This window comes from Gymnoscopelus braueri (genome assembly GCF_963280865.1).
Source record: "Gymnoscopelus braueri genome assembly, chromosome: 12".
Taxonomy (NCBI): Eukaryota; Metazoa; Chordata; class Actinopteri; order Myctophiformes; family Myctophidae; genus Gymnoscopelus; species Gymnoscopelus braueri.
Window position 1 is genome coordinate 22,396,369 of NC_137614.1, and position 21,570 is coordinate 22,417,938.

A 21,570-nucleotide genomic window follows, 5' to 3' on the forward strand; every position below is an offset into this window, starting at 1 on the left:
ACTAATGTTTCACAACCCACATGTAGAGCAGTCAGCTGTAATGTCTTCTTACCATTCCAATACATTTCTTCAAGATGCCCCACACACTGATGGTGTTTCTGGCATACATGGGGGCAGGTAACGCCGCCCTGAAAATAAACAAAAATGTACACAAAAGACATCATATGGATGAGCAGATACAGTACATATAGAAAGGCAGAGAAGAAAGGGGTGAGGAGTGAGGAGGGGGGAGAAGGTGCGAGATGAGCAAGAATGAGAGGATGGTAAAGTACAAAAGAAACGAGAGAAGGGAAAAAGTGAGATGACTAGATAACTAGTTATGTCTTGCCATAAGTAACATGGTAACTATAACACATGACATATTTATTACACATTCAAACAATATAAATGAAATGTTCTCATTCGATATTCATTTTATCAGAGGGTATTCAAACAATGTAAATCACGAAATGTGAACAGGGAGCTCAGCTTACTGACGTATTAAAACAAACACACACCATACTGTATATTAGCTACGTATTCAAACTATTTTTTATCACAATATGTTCTCATTTGTTATTCATTTTATAACTAAGCATTTTATTTGTAGGCCTACCCAAATATGTAAATCTCTGAGCCAGCTAAGACAAATATTTCACACACACACACACACACACACACACACACACACTAGCAGGAGGAATGCTGTGTTACCTGCGTTTCTTGACTCCGTTCTCCTGCAGTACTGAGCCATTGTTTTTCTGGCTGCTGTCAAACAAAACAGCATCTTTAAAACTGGCCTCCGACGCAGCCTCGTATGACTCGTCTGAATCCATGCCTGGAGGGACACACACACACACACGTGTCAAGGTTTTGGTTCCATTAGAAGCCAATATACAGCTTGGTTAGACACAGAACCATCCCAGTTTTGGGGTGTGCCAGTAGCTGATCGGATAGAGAACATGGCGATCATCACCACAATCGATACAATAACCTTTCTTACTCATCTGAAAACAACTTGAATCTACACTAGTTTGAAGGCGTGGAATTTACAAGTGACATTTCAACAAAGTATTGTCTAAATGAAAGCACAAATCCTGTCCAGTTGTAATGATTTTTAGCAGAGGCAACATTCGATTGTGTCTCATTAACTGCTGAAAATGTACATGTAACTGTAGTGAGATCAAAGGAGAATAGCAATTACAACCAGCAGAGGTTTGATATTTACAACATTAATCAATTATTAATTGAGCAAGACACTGTGTGACACAACATGCTCATTAAAATGCTTTGGACAGCCGTAGCTTAGTGGGTATAGAGGGCGTCCGGTAATCAGATGGTCACCTTTTCGCCTCATGGCCTGCCAAGTAATACGTGTCGAAGTGTCCCTGAGCAAGACACTTAACCCCTAACTGCTGTGCACCAGTTAATCTAAATTAAAAAATGGTATATCAGATCAGATGCAGTGCAGTCAAAATGTAATGAAAAGTCCCGTTTCTCCAGGGCTTGATTCCCTGAGATGACAGTACGTACAGTTTTAGTGTAGCATAACTCCCTGAGAAGCTGAAAAAGGAAACAAACTGTTACACACGGCCCAGACTGTATAGCAGGGGTCGCCAAATTAATGCTAACCCCGGGCCAATGTTTTTTATATGACGGGCCATAACATAATCAATGGCTAATTTAAGAACTGGAACTTGTGACAGACCACCTTATATACAATAAGACCTTCTATCCAGCTCTAAAGATGTTGACAACATCCTCACTGTGTGACAATCATACATAACATGCTACTAGTTTATCTAAATGTCAAGAAAGATATCTGTGCAGATGCCAAACTTTGAATACCACCTCCAGTTTCTCTAGGGACTGATTTTCTGAGATGTACAGTATGCGTTAGTGTAGTACAGTAGTTAAGGAGACTGTCAGACGTAGACCAGTGACTCCCTAAGAGGTTAAAATATGTGACACAAATGTCTAGTCTGTACAGGATGTTTGGGTATCACAGCAATTTTGCATATATATTTTTTATAATCTTAGACAGTAAGCCTACCATACATAGTACACAGCAAAATCCTTGCCGGGTTGCAACTACACAACATCATTTTATTAGCCATTATTCTATCAATTTCTTTTTCAATTAATTTAATAATTGAGATGCGCAGGTTTTTTTAAATACATTCATTTATTTATTTTATATTTCATTGAATCGATTACCGTAACCACTTACACATTATTTTATACTTCTTACTACTACTAAAAATTGAGAAAATACCCGATCGACAAGTGTGTACCTATAAAAAGGTACACAGAAGGCATCAAACGGGCAGCAAGGAAAACAACATAGCGACAAATAACACATGCCGGATATACTCACCTTTCTAGATTGACAAGAACACTTCAATTCAAAACAACATTCAACTACACACAAAGAGTAAGACACTCCAATGTGGAAGGTATACAGTATGTGTTTCATAACTGCTGTATTGCCTGAATTTCCCCAGCAGGATCAATAAAGGTCTATTTAACAATCAATCAATCTACAAATAAGTGTGACACTAAAGCCCATTGTACACTACACCAGAAAGAAATTTGTTCGGTTGGCTACAGACAACAATATGACGTCATTCAGGGGTTCGGGTGGGTGCGATCAGAACAAAATGTGAGTGTTCTGGGACTCCGACATGTAGTTCAGCTACTGTGATAGGTACAAACACCTCTGAAATCTCTCTCTAATGACCATTCATAAACACAACCTAGTAGTTAGAAAGAAAGCCCTCCTCTGAGACAAAGACTGAGTAGAAGAAAATGGTACCATATTATCATCAGCGTTAGTGAGGACCAATTATATTAAGTTAGGTTGAAAATGGGCGAAGTCGTTCTTTATGATTGATGTAGCCTATTTTAAGCATTTAAGCATGTTCATTAATGCAGCCACCAGGCAAACCTCAGTATGGGAAAAGTAGTACTAGGTCCATTTACAACGGGAAATCTGCTTTGACAAAAGAAAGTGTAAAAGGGCATGTTAATGGGTGGAGCAGGTGGTACAGTATGTAGAAACCCAGCTGTTATGTGTAAAATATTACTCATACAGGGTGGAGCCGCAGGTGAGGCCCTGACAGCAGCAGGCTGAAAATAGAACAGCTGTTTATCATATTGCAAATACTGCTATACAAAAGATGTTTGTATTGTATTCAAGGCTATAGGAGTAATTTTATTTTATCATATGTAATGCCAGATAGATTGTTAAGCCAGAACAGAATAGAATGAAATACTAGAACACAATCCAATAGTCTTAAACAGGCGAGAAAATAATTCAAATAGGATTTTATTGAACTACCAAGCTGGAATATTTGTTTTTGGCTGATATATTTTGTTTGTGGTTAATCAACTTAGTTTCTGGCTAGTAAGGTTTCTTTTTTCTTTGCTATTAAGATATGTTCTTGGTTTTATTTTGGAAATGTAGATCAATTCCTCCAGCCTCTGGTTTTTACCACATGGCTCTGCAGGAGTCTTGCCGTCGATACAAGGGTCTGTCTGTATGTCTGTCTGTCTGTCTGTCTGTCTGTCTGTCTGCGTGATCAGAGCTAATCTCGCAAAGCCGCTGGACCAATCAACACCAAATTATGTGTGCTCACTGCCAATAGGCTACAGAATACAGAAGACACTTTTTGATATCATTTTATAATGGAAATCAAAAGGGCCCTGATTGGGATGAAGCATTGCCTAAATGTAGAGTCATACAGTAAATCATAGATATGCTGTTCCCATGTGATTCCATTTTGTTTTAACACTATGGAAGATCTGTTGTATCCAGGAAGCCAGTCCAGGTTCAAATTCAGCATTACTGATTAATGTCTTTGGTTTATTACAGGTGCTTTGCATGGGTTATGAATGCAGCTCAAGCGACAAGTGGTATATTAAAGCTGAGCTTGTTCTCCATCTGCTAATGAATAATAGACCCGTTACTGGTGCACCTCCCACACATATTCAGTTCACTGTCTGTCTCACAATAGTAAGATGATCATTATGACACTGACAGACTGAGGCACATCAAGGTAAACACTCAAACATAGACACACGTAACCACGCATGGAGTTCAGCAGGTGGTCAAATCTTTTGTTCGTTCATTCATCCATCATCTGCCTCTCTCTCTCTCCCTCTCAAACACACACACACAATATTTAAGTACAAATGGCCTCTGTCTCTTTCTCTCTGCAAGATAATAAGGCTTATAAATTATTTAGGTAATCTACAGACCGGAGCAGGTTAGGTTCCACAGGTTAACATTACTCATCAACATATCAAAACAGGAGGACTATGACAGAGTTGCCGCAATACTAGATGACAATGTCCTACTGTAACTTGCGCCAGACATATCGGATATATATCACCATCAAGCTTTGAAATAAAGATGTACTCTTTATGAGTACTTGGTTTTCTTGTCAAATTGAAGATGATATGTTTCTTGTACGGTCTGCATTTTACAGTTTGTGTTGTACTCTAGTACCAACTGTTCTGAGCACAGTTCATACAGTCAGCCAATCATTCTGGTTCCAACAAACTGTTTAATTGAGCAATCAGGAGTTATGCATGTTAATTAAAAGGCACGTCTACTAGAGATGCGCGGATCGCGGTTTTAGCCGCGGTTGCCGCAGTTAACCGCAGTTTGGGTGGATTTGGGTCAATCAAATATAATTATTAATTAATATCGGATAAACCGCGGGTGAAATATTGCGGTAAATAAATTAATATATATCTAATATATCTATCCATAAAATAGCTAAATCTCTGCGTGCTTGTGTCTGTGTGAGTGTGTAGAGCAGCCTCTGTGCGATGCGATCACAAAATGCATCGTTTTAGCCTATGGAATGTCGGTGCGTCTTTTTTCTTTTTTTTAACCGGTGCTGCTGTGCTGCGCTGAAGAGCAGTGCGCTCTGTATGTTGGATGCCGCACAGTTGGATGCCGCACCGACATTCCATAGGCTAAATCAATGCATTTTCTGATCGCATCGCACAACTAATACTAAAACTAACGGGGAATACCAGAAAATAATAATATTTTGACATACGGGAAAAACGGTTGGTGCGGATGCGGATATTAAAATTGGATAATATAATTATTGCGGTTGGATAACGGATGGATAATTAATTTGTACCGCGGAACAAACACCTACCTGTGACGGCGTCGTAAAATTCATCCTCATTGTTCATCTTCCAAGTTAAAACGTAGATCTGCAGCTTCTAGAACATGTTCCTTCTGATGATTGGTGGCGGTAGGGTGGGGGCTGGGGTGGGGGTCCCAGAGAGACAATCAATCAATGTCTCTCTGGAGTGCAAATGTCTCACCGACCAACAGTGGAATGTTCCCAACAATTTAAATGTACCGCCCTTTGAACGTAGAACTTGGAACTTTGTTCCAAACTCAACGATACTCCAGATCCGATCCGAGTGTCTGTCCAACGAGGCTTGAAGGTCAGTCGGGGCAAAAGGTCAGCTTGGTGAAAGGACAGTCACTCCCGGGTTGACTTTGTCTTCCTTAAGCAAACAGGACACCTGTAGAAACATATGAAAGACAGATATTTAGTCAAGGGTTGATCAGGTAGTTAAATATAGACAGATGGTGGTATATTGTTATTTTGACTGATAAGTCTGATAAATTTGTCTAAAACATTTATTTTGAAAAAAATCTAGGTAAATTGAAGAGAGGCAAATTGAATTAATAAAGAAAAAAAATCTGTTCCTCACTCCACCGGCGCCTATATACTGTAGCAGGGGTTGACACTAACGGTTGCCCGACAGCCCGTGGCAAGTCAATAAAACGTTCGGGCAGGAGGAGTTTGCTTTCAGATTGCCCGACGGGCAAGCGTCTGTGGAATTTTAAATAAGTCATATAGCTATTGAGATATTTGGCATAAATATTAAGGTATGTCCATATCGCACAGCCCCAGAATTCACAAGTAAAGTAAAAATAAGTGTTCAAATTAACGGTAATTAAAATTGTACCCATCGCCTATTTACTTTTCGTTGTGTGGACATGACCTTTGGGCAAGTAGAACATGACTGTACTTGCCCGGCGGGCAAGTGCCTTTGAGACCCTAGTGTCAACCCCTGTGTAGCTATAAGGAGTTCTTTGTAATGAGATATTAAAAGCAAAGCAGAAACACATGACTACTCCAGTGCTCAAAGCCAACATGAATACAGTATCAATTCATCCACAGCACAGCAGAGTCTGCATAACTCATGCTTTGAAATGGTACATGGTGCATTTATATAGCGCCTTTATCCAAAGCGCTTTACAATGTGCATTACATTCACCCATTCACAATTTCACACACATTAACACACCCGTGGATCAAACCGGTAACCTTGCGATTCCCAAGCGTCCACTCGATGTCCTGAGCCACTGCCGCCCCAACACTTACACTATTCTAGCTCAGTTGAGCAGGGAAATCAGGCCATAGGTCTAATGTGTTTAACCACATCATGAACCCTAGCATCCCTATTCTGGGCATGTCATAATTATCCGATATTTGGCAGCTGAAAATAGCAGCTCTTGGAGCTCACAACACAGTGTGTTACAACACATTGTGAGCTTGTAGATTTGCTATTTCTATTTTCTGGCGAAGAGATTTGGTGTAAAGGGGAAAAAGGAGGGGACCAAATTAACGACCCCTGGGTGACCCTGGTCAACTAAGTATATATATAAAGGGTTTTTCTTTTTAATGATTATAACAGAGGAGGCTGACTCAAGGTCTAGGTCAAACTATCAGTCAGGTCAATTTATTTCAATACAACTATTGAACTATTGAAATTAATGTCTACAGTAAAAATGCAGGACAGATGCACAATAAATAGATGGAACGAAGTACTTCAACACGTGGAGATGGGGATTGAGATAAAAGTTTTTGAGATGCAGTTTTGTGTACCGTTAGCTATTCGTAGCCAATGTAGGCTAACAACTGAAACTGTGGCGAGACTTGCTGAGTGAATGTCTATCATGGTCCACTGAGTAAAAACATAGAGCTTTCTGGGGCATAATAGTTGCATAAGTAGGACAATGCTGTACTAGGGCATCGATGTTCTTTAGTGTTTGGGTGCAGAGGGTTTTTTTAGATTCTTATTTTCTAATTACAATTTATAAGCTATATTCTCAGATCTCAAATTATAAGCTCCATTCTCACACTAAAATTCAAAAAATTATACTTTGTCATTGACAAATCCAATTACAAAGTCATGCTTTCTCATTCTAAAATTCTAACATAATACATTCTCACATTTCTAATGATAATTTGTGTAGTGTAATTATTCTAAAATCAATTATTTTATTAACATTATAATTTTAATAATCTATTTCATCTATTTGTTCGATTAACTGCTAGACCCCTATTCCCTTTACATTCAGAATGAGAACAGTCAACATATACAATATATACTAACTACAAGTCAGTTGGGGAAACCAGGGCAATGTGTGTGGGCACCTACTCAAGTCAACACTAACTTAACTCACACAGCTCTATAGCTAACACTTTTTTGTTGTCGGTAAGGTTCTTCAGAATTATCAAATTATTTACAAGCATCACTCAGACTACACTAATAACTTGCATGGGCTCTGCAAGGCTTGACTAGAAGTAAATCAAGTTGACACTGAACGCATGACACATGACTAAATATTTACCCACAAGCACTATCTTCTCATCACTACAATCCAAACAGACAAGGACAATACGATGGCATTTACCTTGATATTGGAACTGATGGCGCAAACATAGGCTACATGACTGAATATTTGCCCTCAAGTAGTGTCACTTTACTCAACCCCCTGCAGTGAATATGATCTTGATTGGCATTTGGCACAGCGTTTTGTAAACAATAAAATATCTCTTGCTCGTCATTACAGGGCAGGCCTACAAGGGCACTGAGCTGTTATACATTCTTTGTTCTTCAAATGAACAGACAAAGACAAAACAAACCCACAAGGAAATCAAATTGGCATCCACTATGTTCTGCCAATTGACACAGCAGCAGACATGCGGGATGAGACTTCTGATATATTACATCACTTCCTCATTCCAAGACTAAACAGTAAAATCAGTAATAAGAGAGTAGTACAAATGTAACCATGTTTTGGGCAGCTGTGGCCTAAAGGTGAGAGGAGTAGGTTTGTAACCAAAAGGTTGGGTTACTGGTTCGATCCCCCGAACCGGCAGAAAAAATCTGGGTGGGGAAGTGAATGGCCACCACTCACCCCTCCCCCAACACCGCTGAAGTGCCCTTGAGCAAGGCACTGAAGTGGCCAACAGTATAAGACTGTGGTTGTACTGGGCAGCTCCCAGGTTTTAATGTGTGTGTGTCTGTGTGAATGTGAAGCTGGGCGTTCCCTGAAAAAGGCGTTCTCAGCGAACCTCCCCTGGGTAAATAAAAGGTAAAAAATAAATAAAAAAATCTGGAAGGATCAATTACATTTTTGTAGTCTCTCAGAGTTACAATTGGATAAATTAACACTGAGGATTTTACTGTGTAGGTGACACATGACATACAAGGAAATCACATTGGCAGCTAGCCAGCTAGCCAGCTAATAACCTAATATCTTCAGTGACCCAGCCCAAATGATGCATAAGATAGCGAGAAAGTACATTTAATCTCTAGATGACAAAATATTTACCTAGTGTCACTTACTCACTGTCTGCTATACGACATGTATAATGTATATAGGACTAGGCTTGGGCTGAATCTGATATTTGATAATATCTAATATGGCGATACTACCATGTGTAATGGTAACATGTGTTGTGTGTGTGTGTGTTAGATCTTGAGTTGATAATTTTGATAAGATCAAAATGCACAATAGGATGACAAGCAGGAAAGTATGGATGAGAAAGAAAAGTTAAGTTGAGGGAATAACTGTAACCTTTAGGTCAACAGCTAGGTCTGATATTAGCCTAATTATTGTTCTATTAACCATTGGCCCTAAAGTCTAGAACCAAAACAGCCTAGATTCTGCTGCCGCAAAACTGTTAAACATTATACAAAATTACAAATATAAATTCAATTCACAACTTTCAGGCAGTGTCAAAACCCAGTCCACAACTTTATACAACTTCATTTTCTCACTGGGGCAAACTACTGTAGGTTTGCAGCCATGGTGAGCAGTACAGATCAAAACAATTGACAAAGTACAACTACTATTAATAATCAGTACAATTAAGAATCCGTCAATATAATAGATCACAACAGAAGCATTGAACCAACCATATAACAGAAGCAATAAATAGTATTTGTAGCCAAAAGTGAACAAATCTTTTTTTCCCAGCATGCGCCAAATTTTACATGGAGGCATGTGCGCGTCTCCATGTTAAACGTGCATGCCTCCACGTTAAACAATGTTCATAAAAAGCTAAGAATTGTGCATTTTCAAGGCTTTACGCAGCAGGACCTCATCTGGGACTCCGGGAGCTACTAGAGCGGAGGGGGAGGTCACATCTTTTTTCAAAAAGATAGACAACTAGAAAAAGTGCTCCTCGGAGCACAGGTCTCCGCCAGGTCAGGTAGGTTATTGTGGGCCAACAATGTTCCGAATTTGCCAATCAGGATGGAATATGAAAAATCGGACAGAACCATCTTGATCACTTGACTATAGAGATAATGGGTACCGATTTGCATGATGATTGGACAACATTTGTAGGAGTAATACAACAAAGAAAAGTTTTGAAAAAAATCGGCCTCCTGGTGGCGCTATAATAGGGCAATGTTAAAGGGTGGCATTTGTTCTTCAACTTAGTGCGAATGTGCTTGTAAAATGTCACCTCAATCGGACGCTGCGTTCATGATTTGTGGCATTTTGTTCAAAACGGGCCACTTCTGCAAACTTTAGATGTCATTGTTAGCCAATCAGGATGAAATATGAAAAATCAAACAGTTCCATCTTGATCACATGACTATAGAGATCATGTGTACCGATTTGTGTGAAATTTGGATAAAATGTGAAGGCTTAATATCCAAAAATGTGTTTTACATAAGTCGGCCTCTTGGTGGCGCTATAAAAGGCAAATGTGAAAAATGCAGGGCGGATGTTTTTCCTTGGCCTCTAGGGAGTGTGCGTACAAAGTTGCACGCAGATCGGTGCAGTTATAGTTAAAAATGCAAATCGGCCTGTTATAGCGCCACCATGAGGCTGATTTGAAACATTTCAAGTGGCATTTCTTCCACGGCCTAGTGGGAATGCAATTGTGCAATTTTTGGAAATGGCAAGCTGCGTTCATGATTTGAGGCATTTTGTTCAAAACGGACCAATCCTGCAAACTTTGGAAGCCAACCTTAACCAATGAGGATGGAATATGGGAAATCGTACAGATCAGGGTTGATCACATGACTATAGAGATACTGTGTACCGATTTACATGAGGTTTGGTTAAAAACTGTAGGAGTAATGGGGAAAAATAGGTTTTGCACAAATCGGCCTCCTGGTGGCGCTATGACAGGCCCATGTGAAAAATGTGGGGCAGAGGTTCTGAATTGGCATCCAGGGAGTCGATGGGCAATATTATCGATATCACGATATATCGCGATATTTTATTTCGCGATACTGTATCGATATTCCAGTATCAATATCGCGATTAAAAAAAAAAAAAAAAAAAAAAGGTTTTTTTTTTTTTTTTTTTTTTTTTGCTTTTTCAGATACAGGCTTTATGAAAAACATTCAAAGAACCTATCACAGATCTGCAGCTACTCAATATGTAGTGTATATATAAACAATATGTAGTTGTGATATATGTATATATCGCAATATATCGCAATATATCACAATATATCGCAATATATCGCAATATATCGCAATATATCCCAATATCGTGATACGACCCAAGTATCGTGATGCGTATCGCAATATAATCGTATCGTGACCCAAGTATCGTGATACGTATCGTATCGTGAGATTGTTGCCAATACCCATCCCTAGTGTGTGCACAGTTTTGCAGCAACCGGGTCAACGGTGCCGGAGATTAGCTGGTAACACACGGACAGGACACACGGACACACGGACGGACGGACGGAAGGACGGACAGGGGGCAAAACATACTCTCTCGCCATGCCTTTCGGCCTGGCGGAGACAATAAGGCTACTTACAGTAACACAGAGAAACCTATAAAAGTAGCCTAAAAGTAAGATTTGACACTTTGTTATTACCCTAGACTAGAATATACTGCTCAAGCCTTCTCACCGAAGCCTAGCCTGTATAGGCAAGGGGAACAGAGACTGACAGACTGCTCGCACTTCCTGCAGTCAGCATCATTCAATTATTTCCTTACCTGCACTGTTTTATACAGCCTTTAAAATCCCCAAAGAATTACTAGCACATTTTCTGCAATCAATTTCCAACATAAGGCTACTGCAACTTCTGTGAGGAACCAAATGCCCTGCTAGGCTGCTACGGCTGCCTCATGTAGCATTTAGAAGCATCAAATGTTCACTGTTCACTAGCTGAATTTTGCATTTAACACTGGCCATAGTCAATAAAATAAATCCATTAGGATTTCCTCAATGAGGCTTAGCAGAGGGAAGAGAGGCGCATCAAATCTACTCACATTTCTCACTACGATCAGCATCATCAGATGTTGTTCTCCTTACCTGTACATCCATTCGCATATGGCTTTTAAAAACCAAAAGGCTAATGCTGTTTATAGCGTTAGATCTATGGCATCATAATGTAGCCAACCAAGAGCTAAATGGCTGTTCCCTCCTCAACATTGAACCTAGACTGCTGTACAAATGGGGAGAACAAGAACGTTCCTGTTCACCCTCTTTGTATACCATTGGTTGGGCTTTAACATTCCCAGTAACAGGTAACGCCTCAGGCACACTGCTGGACTTCGTACTCCATGTCCACAATTGATAAGAGATGGAGAGAGAAAGGTTAGGTCTTCAGCTGTCCATGCAGGCAAAATGTATATCTTCAGCTAAGCCACTATGATGATAAGCTAAATCATTTTTGACAAGATTCTCTCCAACACATGTAATTTAGGAACGTATGTCACAGATACCTTAGCTTGTGAATGGAGAGTTCAGCCTATTCTATAGAAATAAACATGCCTCAAGAATAAAACCTTGGAAAACTAAGTAAAACTTTGGTCAAGCAGCCGTAGCAACACATCGACTCAGTTCACGGACAGTACCAGGGATTAGTACAAAGATGACCATTTCACCAATACAATATGCATGGCTTCCAAATGCTGAGGCTAGCACATATATTATACTTCATTATGATGACACAAATAACTGTGTTCAATCATCATTTAGGTCAAAGTTTACAACATTAATAATACTGATGTAGAGCAGTAGCATTTTTCAAATGGCTCTCCTGCCTACAGCACGCACACATGAGAAACTCAAGTCTATACAAATGATTTGCACATACAGTATGTGAAATGTGTGCTCTGCATTTACCCATCCTATGTACTATGGTCACTGTGGCTGCCAAACCCCACCATTGGTCTGATCTATTAATGAATACAATCACACACATGCACTTTTCATTCATAGAATAGTTAACAACAGACCTAGTAAGCGCCATGCTATTGTCTCAGGAATGACAGTAATTGTTAAAACCCTTAGAATGCTGCATCTCAAACAAACAAATCTTTTATTTTTAACAATTCAATCAAATGACCTAGACTAACAAGGACTGAGACCCGTCTTAAACGAGCAGTGTGTGACCTGAATTGACCCAAATTAATTTAATTGTAGCCTTTAATTTAATTTTAGCCTTTTGATCCATTTAATTATAAGGCATAACCATGATCAAGTTCACATTCAGTATTCTTTGCTGTTCTGTCCTATGTTTGCTACATCATTTGGAACTCTATTGGAATCATTTAATCTGTCATTCCGTGTCAATCAAAAACATACTCTTGACCTTGTTGTGTCTCATGGTCTGAGTCCAGAGAACCTTGAGCTTTGAGCTCGACCGATATATTGGTCTGGCTGATACAGTATATTGGCTATTAGACTTTTTTGATGACATCAGTAATGGCAGCTGATGTATAATAACCACTTTCAACCTGGCATCCCTATTTTAGGCATGTAATAGGTGAACAGAGTATGAAACTGGCCCGTTATGCTGCCAAAGCCTCTGCAAGCCCCAGCAATATAGCAACTAATAAGTATTAAAAACATTGAGCTTTCATATTCTTTCAGTAGATAATCTGCACATGCTGGCACATCTCTCTCATATCATTATTCTAGGATTACAGGAACATGAGACTGTATTGATCTAGCATTAAGTTATCCTTTCTTCATTGTAACAGAGAGTGGAACTAGCATGTTATTTTCATCTTGGGAGCTGAAATCACCATTTAAACACATTGGTGGTATTAAGCAGCATCACAAATGATTAAGGTGTAGGACTGTTGGCTTGTAATAGGCTATTAAAACATGTCACTAGTTGCATACGCCTCCCGGGACTTTCCAAGGTGCATGCATTTCTCTGCAGGGATACACGATAGCGCCACATACAAATCAGCCTAACAAAACAGTTTACTTTTATATATTTTTTAAAATACCTAAACATATAAATCAGATTTACTGTTATCAACTATTTTTTCAAACAACAACATTGACATGTCTGCTGCAGCTACATGCTAGAGAATCAGATCAGAACCACATCTGGTGGACATGTCCCAATACAGAAGAATTAGGCTATATACAGTAGGATATCATCGAGACCAACTAGTTGACTAATCATTAAGACAATCTACTGATTAGTCAACTTTTGATAAAAATGTCAACTGCCACCAGTGTTAGGTTGGCTCAACACCCACAGCAGTTTGTCAGTGCCCACTTCCATGCACTACGAAGCATCAATTCAAACTACAGTACTAGTACATTGTGACAACTTTAAGAATTCTATTCTGTTACAAAACCTGATTGGATAGAATGTGTTGTCAAGGCCATGATTGGATAGAATCAAATAGAAAAAAAATCTAAAATAGATGTTGCAGAATAGCCTACAAACATTTGTTATTCAAACAGCTTGTGTGTGTTAAGGCCTTTGCAAACATTAGTCAATCAGTTTTTACCGCATGCGAAAAGACGCACGAATCGAACTGGGTTCGATTGGGAAAAAAACGCATCGCCACATCGCATCGCCGCACGGTAAATTCGGAGCCGGTGTGCATGAGGTCATTGAGAACCATGTGTTCATTTAAAAAATGATATTGTCCGTTTTTTCCGTGCGAAAAATCGCACCCTGTCTGCAAAGGCCTTTACTGTCAGTATTTTTACAGTTTGCTGGGTCACTGGATCACACGTTTACCCCAATGATCCAAGCAACCATATCTAAGCAAGTGAGACCTTGCTCTCACCAAACTCCACAGCAAAACCTTAATTCATTTTTAAATCTTTACCTGTGTCAATTTTTAGAGTTAAACCCGGCAACACACACACACACACACACACTTTGTCTAGAGATTAGACAAAATGTGTCTAATTTATTCTTTAATTCCCTCCCTCCCTCTCTCAGTCCTTTTTCCTCTCACACACAAACACAGAGCGCTCTCATTGGCTGCAGCCTGCAGGAGGTTCTCAGATCATGTTGCTCGCTTTCTCTCCCAGACGCCCGTGGGCCGTTACGTAACTATGACAGACATGGCACCATGCACACACCCCACACACCATCACAAGTCACATAATATGCACGCCATGCAGAAATCTGCATGAGTCTGAAAGTCATGGCGAGCACAGTATGACCTGGTGGTTAAGGCTGTGTGTGTGTGTGTGTGTGTGTGTGTGTGTGTGTGTGTGTGTGTGTAAACAGGCCTGTAAGACTCATTGGTACTATTCTTTTATCCTAAAGTTTGCTTGATGTAAGCCACTAACCGACTAAAAACTCCAGTCTGTCCTCATTCACAAATTGTATTGATATGCACATTCATGGTGTGTTCACACGGGCAGATTAAAAGATACAAACATACGCATCTTTGTCGCTTTGTATCTGTGTTGCTCAACGCAGTCGCTGACGTCATCAAACGTGCAGACATCGGCGCTACAGTTGTAGCTTTGTATCTTTGTATCTGGAAATTGAACCCAGCTCAACTTGAATTTGTAGCTTTGCATCTTTGTCGCTAGAGCTACAAACGTCGGATGTATCTTTGTATCTTCATGTCGCTGGTTTCCATTGAAAATGAATGGTAGCATGTATCTTTTAATCTGCCCGTGTGAACGTACCATAACCTTTCCACCATATGACAAGCAGGAATCTACCACCAGTATCATGTTGATCTATCACCCACCTCAATCAGCAGATACAGCAGTTTCAGTATCTCCGACTTAAAATGTTAAACTAGGCTGGTTAATTTAGGATTTCACCAGTTCGCCTAAATGCATGTTACTTACCTCCACTAACTTTATGACAGGCCGCTGCCTAAAGATATTCTAAATCTCATGCCAAGGTACACAATAGTCAAATCTGATCTGTGTATTCATGAAGTGTTGTTTGGTATCGAGCAGTCTTCCATCATGCTGTACTGAAAGCAATTTTCCCTACAACCCAGCATTGGTTATGTGGTGATAGATTGTAATTGAATCCATCCAAGAGAACCTATCAGACAATTTCATTGATCTACAACAGCATAATTTCATTTCCAAAAATGCATGGCTATCACTTTCTTCTGAATCACTGAACAATTTACTTTGTGAAGGACATTCAAGATTTAGATTCAACAGATGTTTTAACCACTTAAAGGGTCTACACCATGAAAATCACTTTTTTCTTGGTTTTTTGTATTTTTTGGGGTCCCCAGTGTCTCTTGTACCCCAAAAAATGTTTTTTTTTTAATTCAGTCATTCCTTCTCATTTCATGGATTTCCAGAATGGGCGTGTCTGAACAGGCGATCTCAGAATGGCAATGTTTATGATGTCACAAACATTATTGATGGCAAACCCAATGTTAAATGAAAAGTGCCCGAATCGCTCCGAAACTTTTTCTGTGGGGGTCTACGAACAAATACTTCGGGCTCGGATTTTGGCTCCGCCCCCCGGAAGTGGGTGAAACAGGCACCTCAAACACTTGGTGGAATTGTTCAAAAATGTTCAAAGTGTTTTTTTTTCGATTTTGTATTTTTCTTAGATGCTTCTTTTTATGCAGAATTTTTCCTTTTTTTTCCTTTTTTTTAATAATTCTGTGGTGCCACAGACCATAATTTCAGATACTAGGAACTAAACTTGTCAGCCATGTCTGTTGAAATTTGTAGTTAGCCCATCACAATCATGGCGCTAGGGATGCACAATGTTCATCAGTATTGACCTATTATTATTACTTTAAAAAAGAATAATCAGTATGACAAGTATTGGCAAAATAATAATACAGTATTTATGTTTGAATGTGAAGCTGAAAATGTATTTTGTGATGATTGAAGGCAGTGCATTCAATCAGTGTTTTCTGGGGAAGCTTTCAAAAAGGAGAACAAATTAAAGCTAAAGTTTTTAGATAACCAAGATAGTTTTTCTATCTATTTTTTAGCCTTGGTTATGCTCTCTCACAGACATTTTTAGAGGATATGAGTGAAGCATCCATCCACACAGATAATTACTTTTAAATGTAAGGACACCAGCGGGTTCAAATGTGTGGTCAGACTCAGGACAGCAATTATGTGGTGGAACTTAATGTGTAGTTAAATTAATCCTTTGTCATTGTCAAGAGAATTTGCTGCTGTGACAGCAGTCATTCCATACAATTAACTTAATTAGCCAAGCTTACTCATTTCCATTGCCCTGGTCAGCACCACTGTTGTTGGCCAACTGTAAGTAAGTAAGTGTAAGTAAGTAACGGTACTGTAGACATTACTTACTAAAGAGCCTAACCTCTTTGACCTCATTGTGGTATCAATTCCTTCCTAACGAAACATTACACACTCGTCACTACCCAACTTTCACAGCATCTTAGCACAGCCTACCAACATGTATTGACAATAGTACTGACCATTGATATTATTAGCCAGATAGGATATTTGTAAAATATGTCAAATGGCTTTTTTAGCTTTTTTTTTGCATTACCTGCTCAATCGAGAGAACTATTATAGCTTGCTAGCAAGGCGGCTGTTCATTTATAGCACCAAGGATATAAGCTTAGCTCACCCATCAGTCTGATCATGTTAGCCAAGCCTCAAGCCTATCCATTCAGTTGTTCCATGCATAGTCCAGTGTACAGCTAGTAAGCTACTAGCAACGCTGCACACTGTCATCCTCTGAGAGTTTGCAATAACATCCAAAGCCAGTGAGAGAGTGACACACGAGGGAAAGAGAGCCGTTACCATGCAATGAAGAACGCAGTACTGAGTCACCACAGCGTATGCACACACACCCTGTTCCCTCTCTTTATAGACACCAGCACACACATACCTGCATAGATCAATAACACACCTCTGATACCCCATAAGACATATTCTATATATCCACGGCATGCACACAAACACAGAATACACACACCCATATACAACTACATACACAGTACACACACACCCATATATATGGCCCAATATACGGTACATGATGTGCATAGAACTTCATTAACACACACAGACAGACAGACAGACACACACACTTGACTGAAACCAATGTTGGACTTCTGCTGCTGTTGGCCTTTGACAAGATCAGAGGATCAGGCTCCTCTTTCATTTGAATAGAATGCATACTGGCCAGCTTAGTGGCTTGTTGTCAGAATGGACAAAGACCAGCAGCACAATCACAGAGTATTGTAGACATTAAAATGGTAACCTTAGAAATGGAAGAATTATATAAACACAGCGCTTTTGAGACCTGAATACTGACAGTGGTACCTTTCAGGTACCCCTTTAAAAAGGGGAAGATAGCATAGCGGGAGAGTGAGAAAAATATGTTAGAGAGGTAGAGAGAGAGAGATGCAAGGTCTTAGATTTATGGCAGAGGCAGCCACGGTCAGCCTTGGTTGAGGACATCTGCTTTGAAAGTAAATCACTAAACATATTACAGAACAACACACACACTCACAGTATTATTTTAATGGGGTTATCTGGGGCAGGAGTTAGTTCTAACCTAAACCTTTATGTTCTCTGATAAGGTCATTATTATTTTTATCATCAATATTTCAAGTCTCAAATTGGAGCCAAACTTTGTCCCAGACAGATCGAAAAGGAAGAGAAACTTGTGAAAATAACAATGTCCTATTGGAAATGAATGAGTTAGGGCTGCAACTAACCATTCATCTGGTGATTCTATTTTTAAGTATTGGATGAATGTAAGACAATGTTCACATGATGCAAGACTTAAACCATTTATTTGATTACAAAACATTGAATTAAATTAATTTGATGTTGATAAATCAAGTAGCATCACCTTTAAATGTAATGCTGGTCTTTTGTTTAAAACTAAAATCCTGCCAATTTCATGAAATCTCTCTCTCTCACACACACACACACACACACACACACTTTTATAAAATACATTACAAGGGCCTAAATATTTGTCAGCTTGCTTCTGATGCCATACATTCTTGAAATAACATGTACGTCAGTACATGGCTCCAAAAAAGTTTACAGAATGTAAACAACTGAAGACAACACACATGGACACATTTGCAGTGATGTCATACAAGGGACAATTATGGATAAGAATCCCCTTCTCCTCCAAATAGAGCGACTGCCAATAATGCAGGAGATTGAGCAGTATTTTGCAAGCTGCTTTGCTTTACACCTGGACAACCTCATAATCCTCAAGCCCCTGACCACCAGCCTGTGGACATGGCCCTAAGCTGCCAAATATAAAAGCAATGAGCTGACACTTATATCCTAGATGTATAATGGCTTGTACAAATAGTTGGCATTTTACTTGTTTAGTAGTAAGGAAGGCTTCCTCTAAAACTGAGGTACAGCCAACTTCAAAACATTTTGACCATCTCACGTCTGGTATTTCCCTGCTGTGAGCACACACACACACACACACACACACACACACACACACACACACACACACACACACACACACAATTTCCCTGCTGTGAGTTACTTTTAATTGTTACTGTTACTTGTTACTGTAACTATAGGGACCTTGCTTAGAGTCTTCTTACAGTGGAGCATGTTGCCGTAGCAACTAACTAGAGGCAATTAAGACACCTGGGGAGTAAGTTGCCTATTATGCCTAATAGGTATTAGCTAATATTTCTAAAGGGAACGGTTTCATCTGTTGTGAAGGAATACAACTTTATATGGACTTATATTTTAATGTAAACCAATGCTGCTATTGCCACGTATGTGGATGATGCTCACCATAACTGACACATGTACAGTATGAATAGTATCTTGATGCCTTGGTACTGTATTATAAGTTTATCATGGCCAACGTTTAACAAAACAAAAATGTGGCTTTCAATAACATGAACATTGCTATGCATCTAGACTCATTCCTAGTGTTTATATTGTGGACCCCCAGGGAAACTGTTACCATGGCAAATAATGAGGCTAGATAAACAATTAAATGATAAACAGTCTTGTCATTTAGTTTGTGCGCAATAGCTAAATGTCACACAGACATTTTCAAAGTAGCCAATTGATACGGCTGCAATTATCTGCTTCTCTGTAACCTTGTTCCCATATGCAATGTTAAACAGGCCCTTCTGTGCTTTTTTTAAAGGTTACTTTCAAGGTATTTCTGCATTATTTTGTCAGACATTGAACAATATAAGATGATTAGCCTGGAGAGGAAATACAAGCTCGATGTTGTGTTTGAGTGTTGGTTAGCAGCACATTAAATGGTTCACCCACCAGCGATGTGATTTTCCTAGAGAACAACTTTCTATTTCATGGTGCCAATGTCCTGTAATAATCTTAGACAGAGACAAGTGTTTATCTTTTTTCAAGAGTCTTTTGTTGTAGAGACATTAAGGGGACAAACAGGCATTAAGGGGACAAACAGGCAAGGGAACATTCTCTGCTGTTATCTTTGTAAGCCTGAACCATGATGAAGAAGATAGAACCTGATAGCGCCACAACTAGACTGAGCATCAGTACTATTAAAAGTAGAGCTGCTGCAGTCTTGATTTTTTCCTTGGGAAAGCCATTCAAACCATTGTGGTGGTAACCACCATTAAAAGTATAAATAATATATATTTGATCCTCAAATGTTAGACAATAAATGGAAGCCTTGGAATAAATGTGAACAAATGCAAGAATTAGATTGTCACCACAACTGGACACTTGACAGAGCAAAATAAAAGTGTAATTTGTTTTTCTTGGTCAACAATTTGTTAAACACAGATTCAGATCTTCATATAGTGGGCTGGATGATGAGGACAACTTTTGACATAAAATCTTGATATTGATATTAGTGCTTTCACAAAACATTTACACAATGTGATTTTTGATCAATTTGCAGTAATGCATGTATAATGGCACTAGAACGGTAGGATTATCTGAAAATGGCATGCAGATATGAAAACAATGCTCAGCTCAGCTGATTGCATAAAGTAAAGTCCATCTTACATACGAGCATTCAGTAACATTACAAGATGAATCCCTTGCTTTTTATGATGTCAAGCAAGTCCAAATAAAAAAACTTTCCCCACAAAATATTTTTTTCAGGTCAGTGAAAAAAAGAAGTCCAGGAAGTGAGTGAGGCATCACTGTTTAACTATGTCTAAAGTTTAGTTGTGCATAGGAGATGTAGCATGTTCCAGCACAGTAAAGGTAAAACGAATAGTGTGTCAGACTACAGACATAATTGGACACATTTATTTTCATTATAGACGTATAATAATCCTCTCCGACTTTTGTAGGGAAATGTAAATGGATCCACACGAATCCACAGTAATGTTAGCATCATGTCTTGGGTGGCATGTTCCCCATTCAGAAAAAAAAACAGCAGTGAAACTGTGATCATTGCGGTGGTGACGTATTTCTTACCACGATAATGCGGTTACATTACCGCGGTAATGCGGTAACCGCAGCAGTACTGAACTGATAATAGCCCCTTTTTCAAACTTTATGTGTGATGGGAATGCTTGAGATATTGAGCAGTTCCTCCATTGCAGCAACGCCCTCACATCTCTGATCTCTCGCTCCCTCTCTCACTCACACACACACACACACACACACACACACACACACACACACACTCCTACTCACCTTTTGTCTGTCTCTGTGCCTACTATACACATATAAACATGCAGGCTCTCACACCGAATGTCTTGGAATTAATACCAATAAAGCCATACCGCAACACAATGCTGGGAAACGGACAGAATGCTTCAGACTGGATCACTGACAAGATCTCGATTAACGATGTAGTACTACAGCGTTTTACTGATGCCAACAAAGATCTCCTTTTGTGCATTTGATACTCGCTAACGTTAGCATAGTACCACCTATAGATGCTATAGCTTCTGGACTAATCGATATATTGTATATATGACGCACGCCTTGACATTGGCAGAGTGTGTTTTCGGTGAGAGAGGGCAAAAACATATCGAATCTCAGAGACAGGTTTGTGTGATTACCATCCATGACACACAGCAGACACCTTGTCTCAGTTATGCATGCCAACGCTTTCATTGTCAAGATGATCGGATCT

The 21,570-nt window shown here is 39.4% G+C and overlaps 1 protein-coding gene across 3 annotated transcripts in view; it reads right to left on the reverse strand.

The window, feature by feature from the left end:
* Positions 1-21,570, reverse strand: part of osbpl2b (oxysterol binding protein-like 2b) — a 41,861-nt gene that overhangs the window by 19,613 nt on the left and 678 nt on the right. For 2 of the 3 annotated variants that reach the window (XR_013934231.1, XM_080445650.1), the window contains exons 2-4: positions 5,157-5,535; positions 694-817; positions 53-128 (exon numbers count right to left, since the gene is read on the reverse strand). Coding sequence is in view for 2 of the 3 variants with exons in the window: in XM_080445650.1 (XP_080301776.1) it covers positions 53-128; positions 694-817; positions 5,157-5,193 (237 nt within the window). In the remaining variant the exon portion in view is untranslated. Of the gene's footprint in view, positions 1-52; positions 129-693; positions 818-5,156; positions 5,536-17,106; positions 17,231-21,570 lie in introns of those variants that run through there. The other variant, XM_080445651.1, reaches the window with a different exon arrangement.